This window comes from Penaeus monodon, chromosome 1 (assembly GCF_015228065.2).
Source record: "Penaeus monodon isolate SGIC_2016 chromosome 1, NSTDA_Pmon_1, whole genome shotgun sequence".
Taxonomy (NCBI): domain Eukaryota; kingdom Metazoa; phylum Arthropoda; class Malacostraca; order Decapoda; family Penaeidae; genus Penaeus; species Penaeus monodon.
The window spans coordinates 19,122,930-19,147,845 of record NC_051386.1 but is presented as its reverse complement, the minus strand read 5'-3'; the positions used below and the strand labels follow the sequence as shown (position 1 = coordinate 19,147,845).

General features: G+C 42.1%; 1 protein-coding gene across 2 annotated transcripts in view; it reads right to left on the bottom strand.

Annotated features, from left to right (window-relative positions):
• LOC119599054 overlaps positions 1-24,380 on the bottom strand; it is a 25,375-nt gene extending 995 nt beyond the window's left edge. The window contains exons 1-38 of one of the 2 annotated variants that reach the window (XM_037948838.1): positions 24,298-24,380; positions 23,768-23,913; positions 14,151-14,280; positions 13,770-13,926; positions 13,574-13,679; positions 13,140-13,360; positions 11,627-11,759; positions 11,368-11,539; positions 11,078-11,193; positions 10,774-10,972; positions 10,530-10,663; positions 10,103-10,249; positions 9,896-10,030; positions 9,602-9,758; positions 9,209-9,435; positions 8,937-9,126; positions 8,608-8,835; positions 8,246-8,406; positions 7,283-7,410; positions 7,091-7,187; positions 6,856-6,981; positions 6,629-6,737; positions 6,317-6,490; positions 5,983-6,176; positions 5,430-5,622; positions 4,860-5,023; positions 4,129-4,318; positions 3,718-3,830; positions 3,419-3,635; positions 3,171-3,277; positions 2,960-3,074; positions 2,537-2,754; positions 2,059-2,248; positions 891-1,051; positions 707-807; positions 441-604; positions 247-365; positions 38-142 (exon numbers count right to left, since the gene is read on the bottom strand). In XM_037948838.1, the coding sequence (XP_037804766.1) occupies positions 38-142; positions 247-365; positions 441-604; positions 707-807; positions 891-1,051; positions 2,059-2,248; positions 2,537-2,754; positions 2,960-3,074; positions 3,171-3,277; positions 3,419-3,635; positions 3,718-3,830; positions 4,129-4,318; positions 4,860-5,023; positions 5,430-5,622; positions 5,983-6,176; positions 6,317-6,490; positions 6,629-6,737; positions 6,856-6,981; positions 7,091-7,187; positions 7,283-7,410; positions 8,246-8,406; positions 8,608-8,835; positions 8,937-9,126; positions 9,209-9,435; positions 9,602-9,758; positions 9,896-10,030; positions 10,103-10,249; positions 10,530-10,663; positions 10,774-10,972; positions 11,078-11,193; positions 11,368-11,539; positions 11,627-11,759; positions 13,140-13,360; positions 13,574-13,679; positions 13,770-13,926; positions 14,151-14,280; positions 23,768-23,881 (5,712 nt within the window). In that variant the 5' untranslated portion in view covers positions 23,882-23,913; positions 24,298-24,380. Of the gene's footprint in view, positions 1-37; positions 143-246; positions 366-440; positions 605-706; positions 808-890; positions 1,052-2,058; positions 2,249-2,536; positions 2,755-2,959; positions 3,075-3,170; positions 3,278-3,418; positions 3,636-3,717; positions 3,831-4,128; positions 4,319-4,859; positions 5,024-5,429; positions 5,623-5,982; positions 6,177-6,316; positions 6,491-6,628; positions 6,738-6,855; positions 6,982-7,090; positions 7,188-7,282; positions 7,411-8,245; positions 8,407-8,607; positions 8,836-8,936; positions 9,127-9,208; positions 9,436-9,601; positions 9,759-9,895; positions 10,031-10,102; positions 10,250-10,529; positions 10,664-10,773; positions 10,973-11,077; positions 11,194-11,367; positions 11,540-11,626; positions 11,760-13,139; positions 13,361-13,573; positions 13,680-13,769; positions 13,927-14,150; positions 14,281-23,767; positions 23,914-24,176; positions 24,246-24,297 lie in introns of those variants that run through there. The other variant, XM_037948903.1, reaches the window with a different exon arrangement.
• Between the last annotated feature and the right edge of the window lie 536 nt (positions 24,381-24,916).

The following is a 24,916-nucleotide window of genomic DNA, read 5'->3' as shown; positions in this document are numbered from 1 at the left end:
TCTTTTATATCTAACCAAACCTGACGTTTAACTGTACCTCGTCTTTGTTCCATTTGTACAAATGCGTAGGTGCTGTGTATGGGTCGATTTTATCATCAACCTGCGCAATATTCGCTACCAACATGCACCACACTCCAAAAATCTGTAAAAATGCTATTATTACCCAAGAAATTACAAAAATAGAGTAACACTCAATAAAATAAAATAAACGAAAATAAAGTTTACATTATCCATTGGAATAGTTACTTTTGCGATGTCCAGTGAAGAGATCTTGGCCCTAGTATGGGTTGACCATACCCTAGTAAGTTGATTCTCGTCTAGTCTCAAAACATTAATTACGGAACTTACAATGCCATAACTCATATCTGCAGAAAAAAAGGCAATTTAGAACATTTACCATCATTTCTTCAAACTACAGAGACTTCCAGTGGACCACTCACATGTTAGATCTGTTCCTGTAGTTACTATATAGGTCTTGTTGATTCCATCTTGTTCCACAGTAAATGATTTGACGTTAGATATAAAACCCAGAGAGGGAGCTGAAAGAATTTTTGTGTCTTTACCCAGAAAGCTAAAGATGCTTGTTCCACCTTGATTCGTACATCTGCAACGAGATAATCCAAGCCATCCAAAAAGCCAGACATGAAAGTTTTATCACCAAAATAAATATTTAGAAAGTATATGAAATTCAACAGATGTCACCTACTGGTAAACAAGCTGCGTTCCACTATAACCATCAGTTTGGAAGAGAAACAGTGCTCTGTCTTTGACTACAATGTCAAGCTGCAAGCCTCCATGTTCACCTACCTGCAGAAAGAATATAATTTTCGGTGGATGTAAAACTAAATTTAGAAGAATGGATAACAATTAACTACGGTATCCAGTCTTACTTTGTAAATTGCAGTTTCCATGCTGCAATTGCAATGAAGATGACAATTTCTTAAAGCCAAGACGGGAAGGTTTTCTCCCAGGAGACCAAATGTCATTTTTCCAGCGATTTTTACTTCCATATTTACGAGTTCTTCCCCAAATGCCATCGTTTGATAAAGGCCTGGGAAAATTGAAATGCTAAGAGTCATAGGCCAAAGATTAATCCCTATGTTGTTGCTTTTCGTCCAAACACTAGTGTTATATCAGTATGTCTGTAGAAAGACGAATATGTATACATATTCACTGGGCATAATATATATATATATATATATATATATATATATATATATATATATATATATATATATATATATATATATTTTGGTCACTTTATTGTAAAAGAATAGCCTTTAACAAGGATTGGAGACAAACGTCACTGGGTGCCACAAAAACTAAAGATGAATTCCCTTTGAAAGTTCCTGGTATTACTGCAAACCAACATTCCTGGTCAGATGATACTAATAAAACCATGAGTACGATGCAACAAAGTACGACAAAGCTTTTCATGGTGAAATGGAGTGGGGTTTCAGCACCATAATGGGTAACCATCAAGAAGAATGCCATCACCCCAAAAATTCTAACTTCCGGTACAGGTACATTAAGCTGGACATCTATGAGGTTGGAAGCAAATTTAAGTTATTTATGAAACATGATATAGACTCCACACACTATTGAAAGGTTCATAAATCTCCATGGAGGAGGAGGACACAGAAGGGTTAATGAAGGGCACAGGCTACAATATGTTTTGTAACTTTCAGGATGTATGATTTTCATATGAGGATTTAACTGGAACACATTAATCATACATCTTGAAGTCATTACATCTCATTCATACTTTCTAGACTGTCCATTTGGTGTCATTATTTGTATTTACTACAGATATCTAGCAGTTATCAAAGTTCCCACATTGGTTACTAGAAAAAGTTTTGGGTCAGCCTACGTGGCTCTCACAAGTTGGGATTTGTTTTGGCTTCTTTCACGATCTCTTTACAGGACACGTACATAAAAACTTATTATGTCCAAAGAATGACACAGTTTTCAAGTCTTTGAAAATTGTTTGCGTATCAGTCTATTACCATCTAAAATACGTTTCTAGGATAACACAAAATCTTAAGAGGCCTTACTTACCGCAAGAGAGTTGTAAGTTATCAGTGTGAGCGTTTGCAAGTTGCATGTACAAATCCTGAAGTTTGGCACTCTGGTTCACAACTTGCTGCCCAAGAGCAGACATATCGTATTCCAGATCAGAAAGTTTGAAGCCATTGACCGCTCCTAGTACCCCAATTGATACTTTGGCTTCTATGGGTTTCCTGAATGTCTGTTTGAGATAAAACAAAAGAAAGGGCGTCAGATTGGTGTAAACTTCATACTTTTTGTGCCAATATTGAAACGAGTTTTCAATTATTTTACTGACCAGATATCCGAGATAAAAAAAAAAATGGAGTTACATTACTGTAAAGGTCATATCTTTTTGCATCAGTATTCAGATCGATTCTCAATTTTTTATCCAGATGTCTGAGATACAAATAATAATAAATCTAGAGTTTGTAAACATCCTACATTTTTAGCATCAAAATCTAAACTTTTTAAAAATTATTTTACTAACCATAGCATTTCCCAATGTTGCGTTCCGATCCTTTCGGACAACCAGTCGATTTAGTTCGAGTATGTCGATCCCATTGATCTCTGTGCCTCCCATACTTCCATTGACAACCAGACCTCCATTCAAAGTTTTTCGACCAAGTATGTCTTGCTGTTCTCTTCCGGATTTTAGCACAATATTTGAAAGATAAATATCGTTGATTTTGTTCACCGTTAGGTCACCTGAAGGGCAAATTAATTAGTCCGACATAACAGCCGGTAAAAACATATGCAATGCAATCCAATTCTAAAGCTTTTTATTCTAGGTTCCTATGAGCCCCGCTGAAAACTAATTCTGTCTCTTTGCAATTATTAAAATCAACTTTGTGATTATAAACTAACTTGAAACAGTGCACATACGTAATGACAACACGCATTAACATCACACCTTCTACTTTCACAGCTTCAAATGCCAGTGATCTTGAGATGGTTCCATTGTCACTGAGGGTGATCCGGCTTGCAAGCAAGTTTTCCAAATTCACTCCATCTATAAGTCCATTTACCTACACGGGGAAAAAATATTTAGCATTGTTATTATGAAAGATATAACATACAATATATTATATAACCTATAATAATGATATGAAAGATGAACTAACCTGAAGATCGGTAATGGTGATGGGTGCATTAAATACAAGGTTTCTTATAGGTCTGTCATGCCGGGAGACCACCACAAAATTTTCGACTGGCACATTCCCTATTGAATCTGTAAAACAAGTATACAAATGATCCACTTACTTATTCCACGTCTGCAGGTAATAATCACTTTTAGTCCATAATAACGCAACAACTGTTGAACAAATGAGCAAGGAGAAAAAAAAATTAAACACAAATTGCAACTTTTCACCTTCTACACTTAATGCAGTAGCAGTTAAGTTGGAAAACGTCTTTCTGCCGAAAATATGATAAAGACCTCCACTCGTCAACACAGCCTTTTCGCTCACCTCCGTCACGTTCAAATTATCGATCAGAATACCATCTTCATCTAAACCAGAGAGATCAGAAGTTACGACGGTTTTGTTGACCTTTAAATTCCTGTTGAACTTGACGTCACAGTTAATAATCTGAAAAAAGAGCGAAAATTTAAAAATATTGACACAAATGAAGGCTTCCATGAGATCATGTAAAGATTATGGATAAAATTACCTCATCCCGATTGCTTAAAACAGTTGTGGTGTAGAGTTCGGTTATGTCGATTCCATTCAAAATGGAGCCGCTGAAGTTGGACATCCACATGTCGTTTGTGAATACGGTTTTTCCTGCCGTGGGCACAAGCATTTTGAAAGAAGTGTACATTCAAAGATTTCCTCATCCAGTCCTTTCCAAATTATATTATTGTTATTATTTGTTGGGGGGGGGAGGTGTTATCTCACAGAAAGCTCCTACAGTAAAAACCATACCCACTTCGCCTACAGCCTGCCAATCACACATACACAAGAGAGACAAACAAAGCAAAAGCACCCCCCCCCATGGAAAAAATAAGCAAATAAAATAATAATGATAATAATAATAAATTCATTAACAATTTTTTTTTTTAAATGAGCAGGAAAACTCAACCGCTTATGTCCTGTGCTCCGTGAATTCCAACTAAAGTTTCCAGGAAATAGAAGACGTCCATGGCTTTGGGTCCTGCAGTGACGTTGCCCTTCGCGACGACATCCCTTATCACTTGCAACCCAGTCAGGGTCGTCGTTCCGTTGAGCTCAAGGGTGCGATTTGGGCCGAAATAGATGACTAAGCTATTTAGCTGTTCAAGAAAAATACAAATTCGTGAAGGGATTGTCGAAAGTTGTCAATAATGTGTTTAAAATCATGAGAAATTATATACAAAAGAATAAAAATTGGTTGTAAAATCATAATCGGCTCACCCCCCAAAAATACCGATAATATACAAATATACACATATGAAGTTGTGTTAAAACTGTCCAATAAATACATATGCGTGTTGAAGTTACTCAAAAAAAATATATAAAATCGTGACTCCCCATCTGTCCAAAATATAGCTTTGGTATGAAAGCATACTGAAAAATCATGATTACATAATCCTTAACCATACAAATAAAATACGTTTTATCTTTCCCTATCTTATCGAAATGACCTTCAGTAACAGGATTTTTTACTTTACACACACACACACACACACATACACATACACATACACATACGCACGCGCGCGCACGCACGCACGCACACACGTGCACATACATTTTTTTCTCTTTCATTCTTTCTCTCTTTTTCGTACATCAAGATTGCACCAGAGTCAAAAACTGACTCAGACAAACACAAACCCCGAGGATATGGCAGTCATCAAGAAAACCAGTCGTGGATGTCACACTGTCCAAGAAAGCGACGTGCTCTCTAAAGAGGAGATCCAGAGGCACGCCCCCGTCCTCGTCCACTAGCGCCAGTGCCCCGACATCCACGCCATCTATCCTCGGCGCGTTCACATTCCCTGGCGAAAGTTTGGAGGAAATAGAGAATGAACACATACGGAACCCAGAGTTCAAATCGCACTTGAAACTTGCCAAGGGTTTATAAAAGTACTTGAATTGTAATAGGTATATGATTTTGTTCACTTTCATCCAAACTCTAGATTAATGAATAATGACGAACTGATCACATAACAAAAATAATAATAATAATAAATAATAATAATATTAAATAAATAAATAACAAAAATAACATTTAAAACCAATTAACTATACCAACACCACTTTATTTACACCACCTCACTTTCAGTATTAACTTCAGCTTATCAGTATAACACAACTTTCAGTAAATGTAAGTTCTGTTCATCTTAGTCGCGTATTCACAATGGCTTACAAAAACAGTGCATTTTTTCAAGAAATTACACTCACTCGCTTGGATATCGCCTTCAAAAAAATACTGGCTGCTAATTGTCTGTTCAGTATTGGTAGTAAGGATCCTGGAGACGAGGCGAGACATGTTAATTCCATTAAGGACAGTCGGGTTGAAATCGCCTAGAATAGAGACGTTTTTTTCGAACGTCTTCTTGCCACTGATAACTCCGTCATAGGTCAGTGGTATAACCTGCAAAACAATCGATGACGTAAACCTTTACGTGTAAGAATATGTGAGGTCAATACCATACCAACTAGACGTGATGATAACAGACCTAACTATTCATTGTTATTCGTAGGGCATTTGGAAAAGAGTCATGCGTGGATTTCACAGGATACATAGAGGAATGCATTTCTGTGAGGTTTAAACTAACCATTCGCACAGGATATATTCAGTCTAACTTACACGTAAGAGGAAATTTATCAAAAATTTACTGGAGAGAATTCTTACTTAAACTGTCCTGTATCATACCACAAATTTCGATTTTTTCTGCATCATTTGGCCAAATAGATGCTCTGAGCTTTATTAAGAGTAAGTACAACTGCTTACCTTCATCAGGTGGTCTGTCCACGGCTTCTTATTAACTATTTGTAACTCCAAAGAAGACATAAAGGAAACCCCTCCATCGACTATGATACTCGCTGTCAGCAATTGACGTTTTCCAGAAACCTTCTTGAGGCTGCGTCTGGCAAGGTCTTCCAGGTCAACCCCATCAATTGTGCCATTCACGTCAATATGATTGGCTGTCGTTATCAGAGTATCGAAGTTACACAATATTTTTCTTAACGTAAAACATTGTGGTCAAAGGCCAGCATACCAGATATACAGTCTCTGTACCTTTACGAAAGTATGAGAGAAAAATGTGACATCAAAAAATCCTCACCCAAGACGTTCCCCTTGAACATCAATGACCCGTTAATGGTGGCATCCTCATTCGACAACACTATGTCAGCAGCCGCGTCCTCCACGACCATTCCGTTAAGGCTCTTCACAAGTAAGTCCGAGTTCGTCATCTTGACGGAAGTGGCTGTCGTTTTGTTCGTGAAAGTCAGATTGCCTGGACAATGAGGACGGTAAAATCTGAGCAAGTTCATTACCCTCGTGTGATTCCCTACTTCGGTAAAATATATTCAAGCATTTTTCTCAAGAATTCATTAGTTTAAGGGTGATTATATATCTCTCTGCAGAAATTTACCAATGTGTGGGAACGATTCATCGAGCCTCATCAGATCTGACGCCACATTCCATCCATTGAGTTTCCCACTGACTTTCAAATCATGATCAATTCTCAGCTTGGAAATGGTCTGAAAAAAAAATATAAAAAACGCATTCCTAAAGACACACTGACCGATATTTATAAACCTTTTTTGAGAAACTATGGGTAATTATCTTTGAATAAATACAGTCTTTAGTCATTCTTACCGTCAGCCCATCTATGATCTGATCTCCCTGTAAATGAACTACGTTATCTTTCAGTGCAGAGACGTCTACCCCATCCACAGTGCCACCTTCGAGAAAACCGAGATTACCATCAACTGTCACTAATGCCTGCAATAGATTCACAGTATAATGTAAAAAAAGGGACAAAATACTATGACTTATCATATATATTCCTTTTGCACGACGAGATTCAGCTTCCAAAAAGCGGATCTTCAACCTGAAACACGTATGTCCCGTTGATCATCTGCTGGTCCATCACATTTAGATAATCTTCCATTTGATGGCCATTGATACTCTCACCAGTGACAGGACCTCTGAAAATAATAAATAAATGAAATAATAAATAAGTCTTGGATTTTATTCTTTAAATATAATTACAATTTGCAAACTTAATGCAGAAAAGTCTCACTTGAAAACGACTGAGTCAATGGTCGGAGACGAAGGGACCTGCTGATCCAAACGCTTCCTCCAAAAGCGGTTCTCAATGCCATCCATCAGCAACCCATTAATCATCTGCACGGTCACGTTGCCTGACACCTGTAATGCAATCCGCTTCTGAATATTGAGACAATGTAACAGTACGTAAAACAAAATGACCTTTTCAATGATAACACCATATTACGTGGGTCATTCTGTATAATATTTTAATTATGGATACCATTAATATCATATATATCATAAAACCTATAGACGGTACCCACTTAAGCTGATGGCTACATACGATAAATATATGAATGTTGCATACTTCCTTATATCTATACACATTTTCCTCAGTTGGCTTTGTATTGCTCGCTGTGCACAAGTGTTACGGACACAGGAAGTGCAACCATCCTATACATGTTGCACAGCTTCGTTGGGATATATACAGATGTTAGTGCAGCTGCATATAAAATGGTACGGAGGGGCGTGTAGTCTTTAATGGTTACCCATGAATTACTTTACATACTTCCTGTACTATATCTCCATAGTCAGACTACATAACCATGGTAATATATGGATAAATACTATAATACACATGGAATGTAACTGATTTAATCGATTTAGCTGTTGGTCTGAATCTTCATAATATTGTTTGTCTAAATCCAGTTGTGCATTTGTTTTTAGTGTTAAATTATTCCGTGGGAATTACAAAACTATATTATGGTGTATAGTCCATGTTCTATAAATCTCAACCGTTTGTTTTTCTTATCTCCTTCAACCAATAATACAAAAATTTGTCGTTATTTTCAAGATCTGTTGATAACAAACTTCAAATCTTCTAGAATCGTACAAGGTCCTAAATCTAAACAGATTCCACATTCAGGAAGGTTTAGCACCTTTGCCGACATATTTCCCACCACATACCGTCGTTTTTTTCCTATTCCTTTCTTACCAAGAGAGGAGATGTGAAGTTAAAACCAGTCTCTATAACAAGAGTACCCATGGAATCGCGTATCAAATCCCGTGGGTCAATAGAGTTGATGGTGGCGGCTGGTGTCATTAATACTCCTTCACTGCTCGTCACAGATACGTCGTCAAGGAACGTAATGCGAGCTGCAGGATGTGTTGGACGCTTAATCAGGATGAGACTAGGATAATACTAAATCTATTCATCACATGGAATTGACTGATCTAATAATCCAAACCTTAGTATGCTATTAAAAGCAAATATGTATTTACCAAAAACCGTATTTTCTACCAGAATTTTGGAATGAGATCTAAATTACTTCGCCTCAACATCAACCTGTGATATACCTTGGATATCTTGATCAGTATCAAGGAGTACAGCATCTTTACTAATGTCGATTCCATTGATGTCATTACTGATGATGGCCGTTTTCACAGTAGCGTTTGTAAAGTGATAGTGACCAGTTATAACGTCACTGAAGGGAACACACACAATGTCTTCCCATTCAATACCATTTACTTTCGGGGTATTGGCGCTTCCCGAAACACGGAGGTCCGTTTGGTATATTATGTCGCCTGTGAATATAGAACATACCGATTAGTTATTCTTCTCAGGTTATTCCATTTGTAAAATGAATAAATCTACCTTCTAGCAACATAAACTAAGCATCTCTTACCTGATAATGCGAAATCCCCTGAGGACTTTACGACAGACTGGTAGAGTTCCATCATGTCCACGTTGTTGATTGTTGCCACGTCAACATTGCCCGATACCCTTACAACGTCCAGAGTATAGTTTCCAGCCAAAACATGGGTCTTGTAGAGGTTTTTGTAAACAAGTCTATCGGCCAAACTTGAGAGATTAACCTACAGAAATAGGAGTAACTTTCAACTCGCACTTTCCGAATTAAAGAAAATACTAAATACAGAGATGAAAACAATTACTTACATCATTAATCAGCGATATGTTCAAATGCCGAACAGTGAAGCTCTGGAATGTCTTTTTATCAGCAAACGTAACGTTACTGCCTCTCATAACTATAGATGAGGTGTTTATTGCATTGACCATCAGTGGTGAGCCTACGCCACCCAAACCACAGATGTTCCCTGTCACCAGGTTCATGTACGTGTGTCGCCCTGACACTACTTGTGAAATCAAACTCTTGCGCATATACTCTGTGAAAAGTGTCGTTAATACTATAGTAATACAAGTACCCCTACGAATTATATGCACCAAGAATTTACCATACGTTCTTTTATCTAAATACAACCACCTTAAAAGTGAGCACATCAGTACATCTGAAATGCTAAAATGGTTTACGGAAAATTACAAAACACTAACGATTTGTAAAGAGGCCATTGACGGTGGATGAGGACGACGGGCCTCTCGTGACAAATTCTTCGACCTTCATTGTGTGGAAGAAGGTGGAACTCGCATTCTGGTCCTGCCCATCTATGAAGTATATGTCTTTGATGCCCAGTAGCGGCACGCCATTCAACTAGAATATACGGGAAAAGTTAAATAATATCCCTCCCCTTTGGCATTGATAACTAAATACAAAAGAAAATTAAGTTGCAGTTAATACGATAAATATAAGATAATAATAATATGACAAATACAAGATAATGAGCCCACTTGTGTTATCTTTGATGAATTCGATTCGAAGAGATGGGCAGTGATCGAGTGGGCCGTTACGGGACCTTTGATAACTTGGTCCTTCGTGTGATACAGGATTTCCGACGTGTTTGAATGTAGTGCTTTCACTTCATCCTAGTGGAGGGGAATAATCATGTTATGTCCCCATTTGCATGAAATAAAACACGCGAACGAGCGAAGACTTACCTTCAGATGTAAAGCTTCAGAGACAAATTCGTCGAAAGTTTCCTGGTTCGGTTTTGCGTCTTCCTTCGTAATATGGACTGTGTGAAGGATCGAAGTCGTGCCGTTCACAGTCAGTCCTCCGAGGAACGATACAGGTCCTGTCCACATCTAAAAATGTGAAACAAGGAAACAGTAATTAATAATTAGATTGATTCCATTTGTTACAATGGATATTCTTGGTGTGACATACTGTGTTTCATTTTGCTTCTAAATTATCCCTGTGTGCAAGGAATGGCCGGGGTTACCACCCACTGACGGCGAGATTTGAACATAGGTCAGAAAGATTGCTAGACAAGGTCGCTACCAATGCACCACACAGCACAGCACAATAGGATATTAGGAACTAATTAGCTGAACAAAAACGGATGGGTTCAATAGAGGAACTTGCCTGCGTAGTGTCTGTAGTCAATAGTCGATTGTTTGCTAGGATGTCCTTAAAATCCGATATGATTGGTCTTCTGTCCTCGAGTCCTTTCTTCACTTCCTGGATGCAGTCGTGAATGATTTCTGGAATTCCTTTTTCTAAAGCAAAAATAAATATTTGAGTATGAAGAGTGGCTTATTACCCAGTATCATATGGACACACAAGTTAAGAGAATACAAAACGAACTGAGTGTTGCTCTTTATGTTACCTAGCTCTATCTGTTCCACCATAACAGATCGAAACATCATCGTTGTGCCGCCCGAAAGGTTCTTGCAAATAAAAACCATCACATATTCCTCATTTACTTTTATGATAGACAGGTCACCGATGGCAGAGCAGGCGACTTCAGTGTCGAACGTGGGGACCATCCGTGCATGCTTGTCATCCCTGTACATTGTGATCTTGCCCTGTGAATATTCATATACGGAAAATAAAGATTTACAAAGTAATCTTCAACTTCCCTTATGAGGCAATGAAAATATTTACACTTACTCCCCTGCAAGAATACTCACGCCATTGGTAAGGACGAGAACACTTTCTACAAAACTTAAAGAAATGGCTTGAACACTGCCGCCTTCTTGAATCGTAGAATCTGCGGGTAACATCTGCCACAACAGGAGGTGGTTGTCTGATTGGATATGTAAAGAATAGATTAAGAAAACTAACAACAATGTTTACTGGATACTTATTTTGCTGATAGACATCCAGATTAAAGGCGTCTACATCATTTTCAAACTGAATCCCTGTTTTAGTAAAACTTTTGATGGAGACCAAGAATTCATAATCAAGTTTTGCCACTCACTCAGCCACCGATATATCTTTGGCGACGTTGCTGTACTCAGCATTACGATGTAATGCTGCAACTCTTGCTTTTCTTCATAGTGTAGCAGACCATATACCGCCGATCCATGCAACAACTGGACTAACTTCACTTCTTCTGACTGGATGTCGAACTCGTACACCCGTGTACCTTCCTGAATGGGCAGTTATTTTAGTAGTTTGTTGAATCGATTCCCCGAAAAGGGTGTGCAAAAAAAGGTATTTGAAAGTACATAACTTACAGAATGGACCGACCCGAGAACAAGGTAATACTTTCGTTCTCTGTAGCGAAACCCAGTGACGTCACGAACCATGCTCGTTTCGAAGCGGACGTGATCATCGTGGTCGAAATGCTGACCCAACAGCTTGTAAAGTCTGAAAATAAAGGACTGGTTAAAAAAGCCTTGCTCCGCCTAACGAGGTTAAGTTAACGACTTTCATGTAGAACTGCCACATTAAGTTGATCAATACAAGATGTTGCACTGTATAAGTCAAATGGCTGTTATAACTATGGCTACTGTAGGATCACCTCGCCACCACTTTTAAGCAACAGGACAGAACTTTTAAACCGTTTCCACAGAGAAATGCGTATAAAAACAGTGTCACCGAGCCTTAACCCAATGTCGACGGTTCGGAAAACAGCTCTGCGGCTGGCTCTCCCGCCCGGGCGCGCGCTCAACTCGCACTACCCGTCTCACCACCCCACCGAAGTTTCAGCGCGCTCGGGCGGCTGGTTTGCGTACAACCGCAACCTCCGTTTTTTCACTTTAGAAACATGTGAAAGTTTGCAGACTTACTGTAGCCATATAATATGTCATATGAAGGATTTTATTGTCTCATACTGTAGTATATACTCCATTTTAGGAGTGTTTAACCGATGTGAGTGTGTAAAGTCAATATTTTGTTTTGGCAAGAGCACAGAAAAGCAGTGGTAAGTCGAATTTTATTTTTTTTTCGAAAAATGCCAAAAATATTATATTTACAGAGGAAACTATTTACAATAATATACACATACGTGTTTTCAGGCATGATATGCCTGAAAACACGGCGTCGGACAAAGGGAAGTGCCACAGGTGGAGCACATGACCCTTCCATCTCCTTCCTGCGCCGGTCGTTCCTCCAGCAGAGCGCATATCTCCGAAACCTCCGGAAGGGGGTGTCGACTGGCATGTATGCCTGCTGGGGATCCTCAGGAGGGTTCCGCCAGGAACCCTCCTGGCGGATATGTATATATATATATATATATATATATATATATATATATATATATATATATATATGATATATATAATATATATATATATATATATATATATATATATATATATATATATATATATATATATATATATATATATATATTATATATATATATATATATATATATAATATATATATATATGTATATATATTTATATAATATATATTTTATATATATATATATATATATATATATATATATATATATATGTATATATATATATATATGTATATATATGTATATATAAGTATATATATGTATATATATGTATATATGTATATATATATATAATTATCAATATAAAGACCTGTATACATACAAACTAACTCAAAATCAGTCATTCATAAAGCCATACAGAAATAACGTTCACACGCGTCCCCGGCGTGTACAGACGTTTCCGGCGAGACGGGTCCGCACGCGGTACGTGTATACACGTGACCAGGCTTATATTTAGAACACCGATAACTTTTGCAATGAAACAAACACCTACAAACCTAGATTCCGCGGGTACGTCATTCACCATGCCGTTAGCCCCAAGCACCAAGTAAACACGCCCTCTGACTTCGAACATGTGCAGCGCCCCCACAACAGCCCCGCATGTGAGGACCTGCGTCTTCTTCACAGCCCCTGAGGTGAGATTCACGGAAACGATGGACAGCAGGTTGTTCTGTGTTGAACCCATAACGATCCAGGCTGTTCCGTTCGTTGTGGCACACTGCAAGATAGGAATAATGGCGTGTGTTATTATCATTATAATCATCATTATATCAAATAATTGCATGACAGTTTATGATTTTTACACTACAATTTTGCTCATATGACCAATCCCGTTTAGCCTTAATATGGAGCTATACAAGTAGCCAAACTGTTGTCAAACATAAGGAAAATGGCTGGCAAAAAAATCCGTTTGGGCGTTACCCTTACTGACCGACATCCTATCCAGCTTTGCATACACCACAGACAATGTGAATTCTGCCACGAGTGAAAGGACATTTCCAGTTCTTGTTCTCTCCATTAACACTTGCGACGCGTTACTGTAAGGATGGGGATCCAAGAATAATACAAACATGAAAAACATACGTTCGTATCTTCTTAACAATGGACACCCGAACCGAACTTTTTACCCGGAATAACCTAACAACCAGTAGTCTTTGTCTTGGGTTCGGAATATTTGTGAAGCCGTGACGCCATCGAACCGAGAGGAATTGAACGCTGAAGGATTCGACATGTTGAATGCAAAATCCTTTATTCCCGTCACGTTGGCCGACGTCATATCTAGGTCTGAAAGAGAGGAATGTCAGCGTCGAATTAAAAGTCAAGTCTGAAGTTACGATGTAGTACGCACATCCGTCAAATTTGCTTTGAGCACAGTTTTGCATTGAAGTTTAAGACGGAACCTACACAGAACGCACAGATACATCATACAAATCAGGATCTACAGAGAACAAGCAGCCTCATCACACAAATCAGGATCTACAACGAACGTTCAGCTACAACACACCTACCTCTCTTATATCGCTGGGCCGAGGCTGAGAAATGCTTTGCGATCTGCACGTCTGCCAGGCCACGGAGCTCGTTCACGTAGCTGTCCACATCCCCGGCAGTCGCTAGTGGGTTGTCAATGATGGACTCCATCTGTGGGGAAGTATGAACCGTTTGAAACATGCTGCTGCAGCACGAGGATTAAAAACGTAAAAAAAAATTATAAATTACAATACGAAATATTGCTATTTGGCACGCAACAAGAGGGGTGAAGGCCTTTGAACAAATGCGATTAGGGTTAGTAGTAAACGGACGCAAGTCAAAACAAAAATATAATGTAACGCATGGAGAATACGTCATCTAGATATAACATTTAACGATAATGTATTTAAACAAGCTTCCTGGACATAGAAAGTTCAAGAACAGAGAAGGCCCAATACCGAGCGTAAATTCGAAACACTCGACAATGGCGCGTTTCTTGACCTACGAAAGGCGTCGTCCCACCTCCATTTTTCCTTCAGTCCGCGTGATTGCTCTAAATTTATTTAAATATTCATCTATCTCTAATACACTGAACACAAATGGAAAACAAAACCGAACGCATTACACGATACTGAAAATCAAAATATACAAAGCGATATATATATATATATATATATATATATATATATATATATATATATATATATATATATATTATATATATATATATGTGTGTGTGTGTGTGTGTGTGTGTGTGTGTGTGTGTGTGTGTGAAAACGTATTCAATCAGTGAATCCGCACACATGAAGTAAAGCTATTGAACTAATTTTGAACCGGAGGACCAAACGCAGTTGATTTTCACCGCTTTTCGATATCTTGCAGGATAAACATGATGGAAGATTAACATAAGACACAGAACTGCGATAAGCAACATAGTGAAATCTAGTAAAACCAGAAACAAAGGAAATATAACGTAGAGGTATGGTAAATCTAGCTAAGGAGAAGCAAAAGCTAAATCTACAATCGTCTTATTTTTTAATGTACTAGACTCATGAATACAAGGACAAATTGATATCCAAGAACTAATTATGATTGTTCTTCTCTGTGGAAAATGTATGACGAAACGATTAAGAACAATAAGAAGGAATGTCAGAAAAATAAAAGAACTGTACGGAATACTAGTAAAAAAAACAATAAACCAATATAGATGAACATATTAAGGAGAAATCTGTCAGATGCAAGACAACTATAAAATTGTGGTAGAACCATTGTATTTAACTATTACTAATTACAAATAGAAAGAAAATGTAATGGGATATGAAAGTTATATTTTCCAATATATTACAGATAATACTGAATGATACAGCAAGACGTAAAAACTGGGTAAATATAGTATGGATTTATACGTAAGGGAACAATGGAGGCCATATTCATTTGGAGGCAACAAAAAAAGTAATACTTGAAGGAAATCATCACCATCATCATCATCTAGGGGCTAACGCCGACGGGGGCACATGGCCGCATCCACCCTTCGCTTCCAGCCACGAGGATCCCTCGAGGCGAGTCTCCAGGCAGGCACACGGCCCATCTCTAATTCCTCGCGACAGGTCTTGTCGAGCTGCCCAAGCCATGATCTCCTAGGACGTCCCACAGGTCTCCTCCACCCAGGATTGTCTCGCAGAGAGACAACCTGATGGGCAGGGTCGTCCATAGGGAGGCGAGCTAGGTGGCCATATAGCCTGAGTTGGCGATCCCGGATTATGCAAGTAACAGGTCCCATGCCAGTCTCACGGTGTAACCGCCGGTTGGACACGTGGTCCTGCCAACTGTACCCCATGATCCGGCGAAGGAACTTGTTACAAAAGGCATCAAGGCGAGACTCCAAGGCGCTGGATAGCGTCCAGGTTTCACTTCCATAGAGCAAACCTGGAAGTATCAATGCCTTGAAGACACGCAGCTTGGTCCTTCTGCATAGGTACCGACATCTCCAAATGCTCTTGTTGATTGAGTTCATGGCTCCTGTTGCCAGACCAATCCGTCTACTGACTTCCTGGTCTGACAACCCAGAGATATGGACTACGCTACCAAGGTATGTAAAACTTTGTGACTTCAACGTCCTCGCCGCAAGCATGGATCGACTGAATGGGTTCCCCTAACAGGCCCCCAAAGTCCTGAATCTTGGTCTTGGTCCAGGAGACCTCTAGGCCTAGAGGCTAAATGCATCAAGAGCCGCCACAAGTGACTCCAAGGACTCAGATAGGATGGCAACATCGTCGGCAAAGTCAAGGTCCGAGACCTTAATATTGCCTAGTGTTGCTCCGCACTGACTTTGGCTAGTAGCTCTGCCCATTATCCAGTCCATACAAGTGTTGAAAAGTGTGGGTGCAAGGACACAGCCTTGCCTCACCCCTGAATTAACAGGGAAGAAGTTCGACATACCCCCACCACACTTTACAGCACTTTCAGTACCAGTATAGAGGCTTGCTATCAGGCCAATAATCTGTGTCGGAATTCCCCTGAGCCTCAGGATCTCCCATACCGATTCCCGATGCACCGAGTGAAACGCCTTCTTGAGGTCGATGTAGGCTGCGAGCAACCCACGACCAAACTCACGACGGCGTTCCACAATTACTCGAAGCGCTAGTATACGGTCTATTGTGGACTTGCCAGGAGTAAATCCAGACTGCTCCGGTCTCTGGTGCCTCAGTAGGTGGTTGCAGATCCGTTTCAGAAGAATGTGGGCGAGAACCTTGCCTGGTATGCTGAGCAGTGTAATGCCACGGTAGTTGCTACAGTCCCATCGATCCCCTTTCCCCTTCCAGAGAGGGATGGCCATGCCCCTCAGCAGGTCAGGGGGAATGGTACCAGAGTGCCAAATGGCAGTCAGGACTGTATGCAGGCCCCCGAGCCATAGGTTCACCCCCAGCCTTTAGCAGTTCAGCAGGGATATCACATATGCCTGCAGCTTTCCCACTCTTCAGCTTGGAAATCGCCAGCCTAACCTCTGTTAGGGTAGGAGGTTCCTCGCTGATGGGTGGGTCTGGCACAGGCACTGCGACATCGCTTGCATCCAAGCTAACTCTTGGAGGGTCCACCTGGTACAACTGTTCAAAATACTCAGCCCAACGTTCACGAACCCCAACATGATCTGAGATGATCCGTCCATCCGCTGATCGGACTGCAGTCATCTGTGAGGAGGGCTTAGGGTTCAGTTTTCTCAGGGCTTGGTAGGCAGGGCGAAGGTCATTTACCAAGAAATGGCCTTCGACCTCCTCAGCAAGATTCCTGATGGACTGTTCCTTGTCCCTTCTCAGCAGTGTCCGGGCCCTACGCACCATGGAACGACGCAAGGCTTGATTCCCATTCAGCCGAGCCTTGCGACACGCTTCAGTGGCCTCTAATGTCTCCAGGGAGATGGTATTCTGCTTGTCCTTGGGCGTACGCCAATGGACTCCTGAGCTGCTTCGAGTGTTACGCGCTTGAAGGACTCCCACAGAGCAACTGGGTCCGTCAGGTTGCTGGTTTCTGTGAATCGGTCAGAGACTGCCGTGGCGAACCCACGGGCACACTCCTCCTCCCTTAGTCTGTCCAAGTGAAACACCTTAGGGTGGCCACTGGAGGGACGGGGAGTTTTGAAGTGGACCCGCAGGGTAGCCACAAGCAGCCTATGGTCGGTGCCACAGAACTCGGCACTCCGGTAAACCCTGCAGTTCTGGAGGATCCTCCATCGCGTGCTGACAAGAATGTGGTCGATCTCCTTGGCCACATTACCCGTATCGCTGTACCAAGTCCAGCGATGTGGGTTGGAGAGCTGGTACCAGGAGCCAGAGATCCTCATTTTCTGGGACCTAGCAAAGAGGAGGCTATTCTTGCTGCTGGGATCAGCTCCCGAGCCATGGGGGCCGACAGACATCTCGTAGCCAGCTCGGTCACAGCCGGATACCGCATTGAAGTCGCCCAGAACAATGCGAATGTCTCGCCGGGGGCAATCATCTGCCACAGATGCGAGTTTGGCGTAGAACGCCTCTTTCACATCAATTTTATATACATCGGTAGGAGCGTATACAGCAATAAGAGACAAGAAGCCAAAAGCATGCTTCAGTCTCAATGCCATGATACGCTCATCAACCGGTGTCACCTCGACTACCGCAGGCTGAAGTCGACTGGAGATGGCTATGGCTACACCCTGGAGGTGGTGACCATCGCTGCGCCTTGACCAGTAGTAGGTGTAACCACCCACACTGATCGTACCGCTACCAGGTCTTCTCACCTCTGCGAGGGCAGCCACCTCAACTCCCAGTCCCGCGATAGCAGAGATAACCGCTCATCCTGCCGCAAGGACCGGATGTTCCAAGCGCCTACCCGGAAAGCATGCCTGAGATTAAGCCTCGGGTGGTCACTCCGGGTGCACGCCACCTCTGCCGCCCCCGCCAACACAGCCCCACATAAAGGGGGTCGGCAGGCTGTGGGACCGCCTATCCACCTGTGGGGTTCCCAAGGGCTTTCCCCCACAAGCTTCATGGTGGGTTGGCGCCTGCCGGGGCGCAGGCGGGACAAGTAACTCTCGCTCCAATCCTGCACCCCGACATTTGCCCTCCCAGCGGGACCCACAGCCCGCCTTACTTGCTGGGTGGGAGGGACAACACCCTTCCCCCCAGCATTTCCATTTATCCGAGATGTTGCCAGAGGGTCAATTCTGGACTGGAGGACTGGCAAGGCCCACCTCCCCCGAGCCGCCCCATTACCCCAGGGTGGCTAGGGGGCAGGAGTTGGTACGAAGACAGAGTGTGTCCACACGCTGGTGGGCCATAACTCCGTACCTCTGGGGCCTCCTGCTGCTCCGAGATCCCCCACAGATTTAGCCTGGGACCGCAAGGTACCCAGTTACCCATGGGTGGCCATGAGGAGGCACTGCAGAAGTCTTGATGATGGAGAGGCTGTGACCTGGCAGGGGAGACTTATGCAAAAGCTGCTCCCTTTTTTGCACTGGGCTAGCCAGGGGTGGAAGCTGCAAGCGAGAAGGCATGCAGGCACATAACACTATCTAGGCTACCACACCATCGCTTCACATCACCATGCGCGTGAAGCACCCACTTCACGCACGTGAAGGAAATGGAAGCTGAATATACGAAACAATACCCAAAATAACAGTTTCAAAAAAACAACAGTTTCAGAATAAAGTGAAGGAGTTGTACAGCAACATGAGTCATCAGTTAATCCTGCATTATATGTGCTTATGAGGGATGGTTGGAATGAGAGCAACAGAGAACAAAACCTGCATTCACTTGGGCAAAGCGCACCGTGCGTTGCGCGGCAAAACCAAGTGAACGGTCCACCTGACAAAACGTTTCGCGAGGCACTTCATGGCGAACAGCGTAAGAGCTGGAGGTACCGCCCCATCTCTGTCCTCAGCTGTCTGGCCAAGACTGCCGAGAGGATGGTACTGAACCGGCTCCAATGGAAAATGGGACCCCCACACGAACACCTCCACGGGTTCACCAGGGGCATGAGCACAGCGCACAGCATAGCCACGCTCTTGAGCACAATAAACACGGGCACATCTGTGGTAGTATTCCTTGACCTGGAGAAGGCTTTCGAATTGGCAAGTCCTCTTGCCATTCAGGAGAGCCTGATCCAAAAAGGAATCAGAGGATAGGTGACTACTTTAGGAATAGAACAGCCAGAGTCAAATTCCAAGGTCACCTATCGCAGCAAATGCTACTAGAAAATGGAACGCCACAGGGTGGGGTTCTCAGTCCAGCCCTTTTTAACACACTAATGTCCTGTATCCTCATCATAAACCTCCCAGTGGGGTGCAAGATCATCTCCTATGCAGATGATCTTGCTATCATCTCCACTGGACCACACTGCCTAAACAAAGCCCAGCGTTGTCTGGACTTGGTATCCGAGGAGTGTTGCAGGACAGGACTAAAGATCTCTGCAGCCAAATCCAAAGCCATGGCTCTGAGACAGAGAGTTCAAGGCACAAGTCTGAAAATCCAGGGAATGGACTTGGAGTGGGTTCATGACTACCTCTACCTTGGGGTAAGGATAGACCGGACCCTCTCCTTCCGCCAGGAGGTCCAGTACCTGCTTGACCGAACAAAGGCAAGACTGTCTGTCATGAGAGCAATGAGTGGAAGACGCATAGGGGCCAGACACAGAGTACTAAGATCATTCTATGTACATGCTGTCAGGCCCATTGTAGACTATGCCTCCCTCGCTCTGATTGGCATTAAGAGAAAATATAAAGACCGATTGGAGACAGTCCAAAACGAAGCCACCAGGGTCATTCTGGGTGCCCCAAGGTGGGCGAAGGTCCTCAACCTCCTAGTGGAGACAAACCTTCTCCCCTTGGCCTCATGAATTGATCTAACGGCAGCACAATTCTTATCAAAGGTCATCCAGGCTCCCAGGAACACAAGCCTAAGACACAAAATAGTCAGACGCCTAGAACAAGATAACGAGCTGTTTGCAAACAACTCCTGGCTGTCTCACACAGCCAGGGTGCTAATACGCCATCAGCTCAAAGAACCGCTACTGGCCAAGGGCATGGACTCCACACACCTGACTTTGTCGAAGCTCCGCCGTGGGCACAAACCTCGATAGAGTTCTCGGTCATGAGACTGGCAAGCAAAAGAATGAATATTGTACGCCTAGCCTAAAGGCAGAAACCCAGAGGGTCATTGCAACCATCACCCCTCCGGGGAGCAGAACATATTACGCGGATGGATCGGTCGATCCCTTGACCCACACTGCAGGCGCCGGCTTCGCAGCAAGGGATGCCACAATATCCATGAGGGTAACAGACAACGCTCCTCGCTACAGGCAGAGGCAGTTGCTATCATGGGAGCACTGAGCCACGCGTCCGTGAGGGAAGGACACGTGGTCATACACACAGACTCCAAAGGAGCCGTCGACTGTCTTCAGCAGCGCTCACCCACTGACAACATCTACCTCCTGACAACCATCCGCACACTAGCACAGAGGATTCTTGCTCAGGGTAGAAGAATTATCATAAACTGGGTTCCCAGCCATATAGGGATCAGAGGCAATGAGCTTGCTGACAGATTAGCCGAAATCGGCCGGGGTATGCCCCCTAATCCCATGATAATACATCAGAGCCGAAAATTACTTAGGAGGAAGTGTACGGTGACGGCCAACTCCTTCCTCTTGCAGCTTCACAGAGAGGAAACGAGATATTCCCCCTCGGCCAGCTGGTACTCAGATGCCACAGGCTATGAACCACTGGCACTCTCTGAAATAAACAACAGAGGTACCGAAGTCATTCTGCACAGAATGCGCCTAGGTTACCACTGTGCATGGCAGATTATACAAACCATAGAACGTGAAGAGAGGTGTTGCATGCATTGCGGCGAGCCGAACGCCACACTGGTACATTACTTGGAGAATTGCGTGCACACGCAATTCCTAAGACAAACCCCACAGAACACAGCCGTCGTGCTGGTAAAGAGATTATGCGAGATGCTTACACCTCGGCTACAGGAGCGCCTGCTGGCAATCCCACCGCCACGGTAAGCACCGAGTGTCAGACCAACAAATGAGACAGCCATAAAAAGCTGACACAGGCCGGGCCATAAGTGAAAGGCCCGGGCGAAGCCAGAACTTCGCAAATCTCAAGCAAGCAAGCAAGCTGGAGGTAGTTCGCTTTGCATCGCGGTAGAGAAGAAGAATGCACAGAAGAGGTACAGCAACACGCATAAATAAAGGAATAAGAGCAGGTACTGCATTGAGATAGGGAGAGGAACCGCAATAGAGGTACAAATGAGGATTAAGCAAATGTACAGAAAATGGGAGCAATGACGGGAACAAAAGAATAGTAATAACTAGCACTAGGAGAGAAGTGAGAGACACTGAAGAGGAATAAAAACTGCCACAAGCGAGGGGTAACAAGAACAGGATGAATTCAGGGGAGGGATGCCAACAGAGGAGGAGTAACACGAGGCAGAAAATAGATACAACAGGCACAGATAAGAAATAACGAAAGGAAAAGAAGAGGAACAACATAAGGGGGAGTAACAACAGGAAAGGGAGCACAGAGGAAGAATAGCAAAAGACACAGAAGGGAAGTGACAACAGTTAAAGAAGGGGTGTTAACAAAAGCCATTGAAACATTAGAGGTATTAACATGTACAGGAGGGAAGTAAAGTCATTCTCAAAAGAGGGGTAACAACGGGCATAAAAATGTTGTAAATGTAGACACAGTGTGACAATAAACACAGAAATGGAGGAACAATAAACAGAGATTGACAATAAACACAGAAGAGGAGGAAAATAAATACAGAGAGTAACTATAGGCAAATGGAAAATATACAAAAACTGAGGAACAACAAATCCAAAAGGAGAATAACAAAAGGCACCGAATAGGAGTAACATTAGGCTCAGAAGAGGGATAACTTTAGAAGTTGAATAACAATAGACAGAATAGGAGTGCGAACAGTTAGAAGTGAGAAAGAAGTCACAGAAAAAGTGTAACAATTGATACATATACATAACAGATACGGGAGAACTATAAGGCAGGTAAATGTCACACTCAAACTGTGCATAAAAGAGAACTGGAGCAATTAAGCAAGTATTTGGACCTAGTAACAGCCAACCAGAGGAGGATGGAAAGAGACTGTTGGAAAAGGATATTAAGAATATATTTTGAGTGATAATTAAATGCACAATTTAAAACAAGAATAAAATAGTCAACAGTAAAATGTGCAATAGTGCCTGGGACATGGCCTAAACTTTGAGAATAATGAGAGCCTAGAGTAAGGGATCTTAACCTTGGGTCCATGGACGAGTTTCATTGGGTTCGTGGGTGGGTCACACTGTTGTTTTTTAGATTGTTTACTTTAAAGTTTAACGATACTTTGTGTACATCACATATGTACGAGAAAACTATGCAAAAGTGTGTTTATGTGAATATTTCTGGGACCATAGCTTTCATCAGATTTTTAAAGGGGTCCGTGACTCTAAAATGGTTAAGAACCACTAGCCCAGAGGTTTGAGACTGATGGCAATGTTACGAATAATCCCAAAATGAGGTTATGAGAACAGAATGTGCATTCAATGTGCGAAAAAAAAAAACATAGATGGCGACGAGGGAGGCAACAACAAGAGCCATCGAGAAATCTTTTGTCTCGATCAAAGGAAGGAGACAGGAAAGACAGGGTGTACCAAGGATGAGATGGAGGTCCGAGTCACGAGCTAGTGATCACATGGCAGAGCATTACAAAGAGATGAATGGAAGAGGCTTAGGTAGAATCAATCACCACAAGCAAATATAATAAATCTGAGAATAGTAAATGTCTTAGTTCCCCTTCCTCACTTGAAGCAAAGGTGGAAGCAGAAACCATTGAATCTCGTGAACTCTAATGGCAGGAAGATTTTTACCAGCATTAGGTTGAGAACAGCTTTTGTAGTATGCGACCAGCGTAGATAAATCTCTAATGTGCCTTTTGAAATAGCAATTACGCTCAAGTATTCAAAATTATGCTAGCACGACTGTACGAACAATAACTTCTATTGGAAAGCAAGATGACTGTCTATATATCACCATTAATATAGTTTACCAGTTAATGTTAGCATATCCTAATTGCAAAGGTTTATTTCTACAATATCAAAAATAATCCAAAGGAGTTCAGCTTACCAAATCAACGAGCCAGTGCATGTGTGAGTGGAGCCCTAGCATTCCATTGGCCACACCGGCTAATGCCAAAAAGGACATGACCCTGAGTATGCTCCTTCCTTCACTTTCACTCATGGTTACGACGTGGTTTTTATACTTCTTTATACCTGGAAGAAAATGTATATTGTGGGTATTTCAATGCGAGGACAATTCCAGATCCTACCCTTAATCAACTTCAACTGACAACAACCATAATTATCATTAAGGGGGTTTATCCTTTTTTCAGACACCCTCCAAGCACGCATACTAGAATAATTTCATTAAATGCTACTGAACGCACACTAGAATCACATTTAAATGCCGCTTGATTAAATAGAATGTGTGGATATGTAATAATAAAATCACTATTATATAAGCCTAGATAGCCTACAAATATCATCTGGAACAGGATTCTTCTTAAAAAAAATTCAAACACGACCAAGCCTGTTCAGCAACCCGTAAATTATGCTTGTACTAGACATCAAGCGGTGATATAATGAAACAAAACATACCTTGCTAATTTCCTCTCCATACCTTAGCAAACAGGTAACCCACGTCATGATCTGCTCGTTGCCTCGAAGACTCGAAATCCGAGGTCGGACCAAGCTTCGAAGTGCGAACTATCTCATTTTATTTAATTACATTTCATGATTTTACCGTGATTTCGGACTCTGTGTAACAAGGCTTTACAATGTATTCAGGATTTTTGTATCAGTGATGGCCCCATTTTGTGTTTAATTGCATGTACTGTATTGTACTTATGATAATGCCTCTGTAGTATTTTCATTTGCTTGTTTAAACTATAATTGTAATTATTCTAGTCTCATAGTGTCGTCTAATTACGTAACTTCATTTGCTCCAGGCAAAGTTGTTGACTTTAAGTTACGGTTCTCTCTCTCTCTCTCTCTCTATCGTATCCTTCTCCCTCTTCCTCTTCCTCACCCCCTTTCTCCCTTTCCCCCCTTCGTGTCTCCCCCCCCCCCTCTCTCTCTCTCTCTCTCTCTCTCTCTCTCTCTCTCTCTCTCTCTCTCTCTCTCTCTCTCTCTCTCTCTCTCTCTCTCTCTCTCTCTCTCTCCCTCCCTCCCTCCCTCTCCCTCCTTTCCTATCCTCCTCCCTTCCTATCCCCCTCCT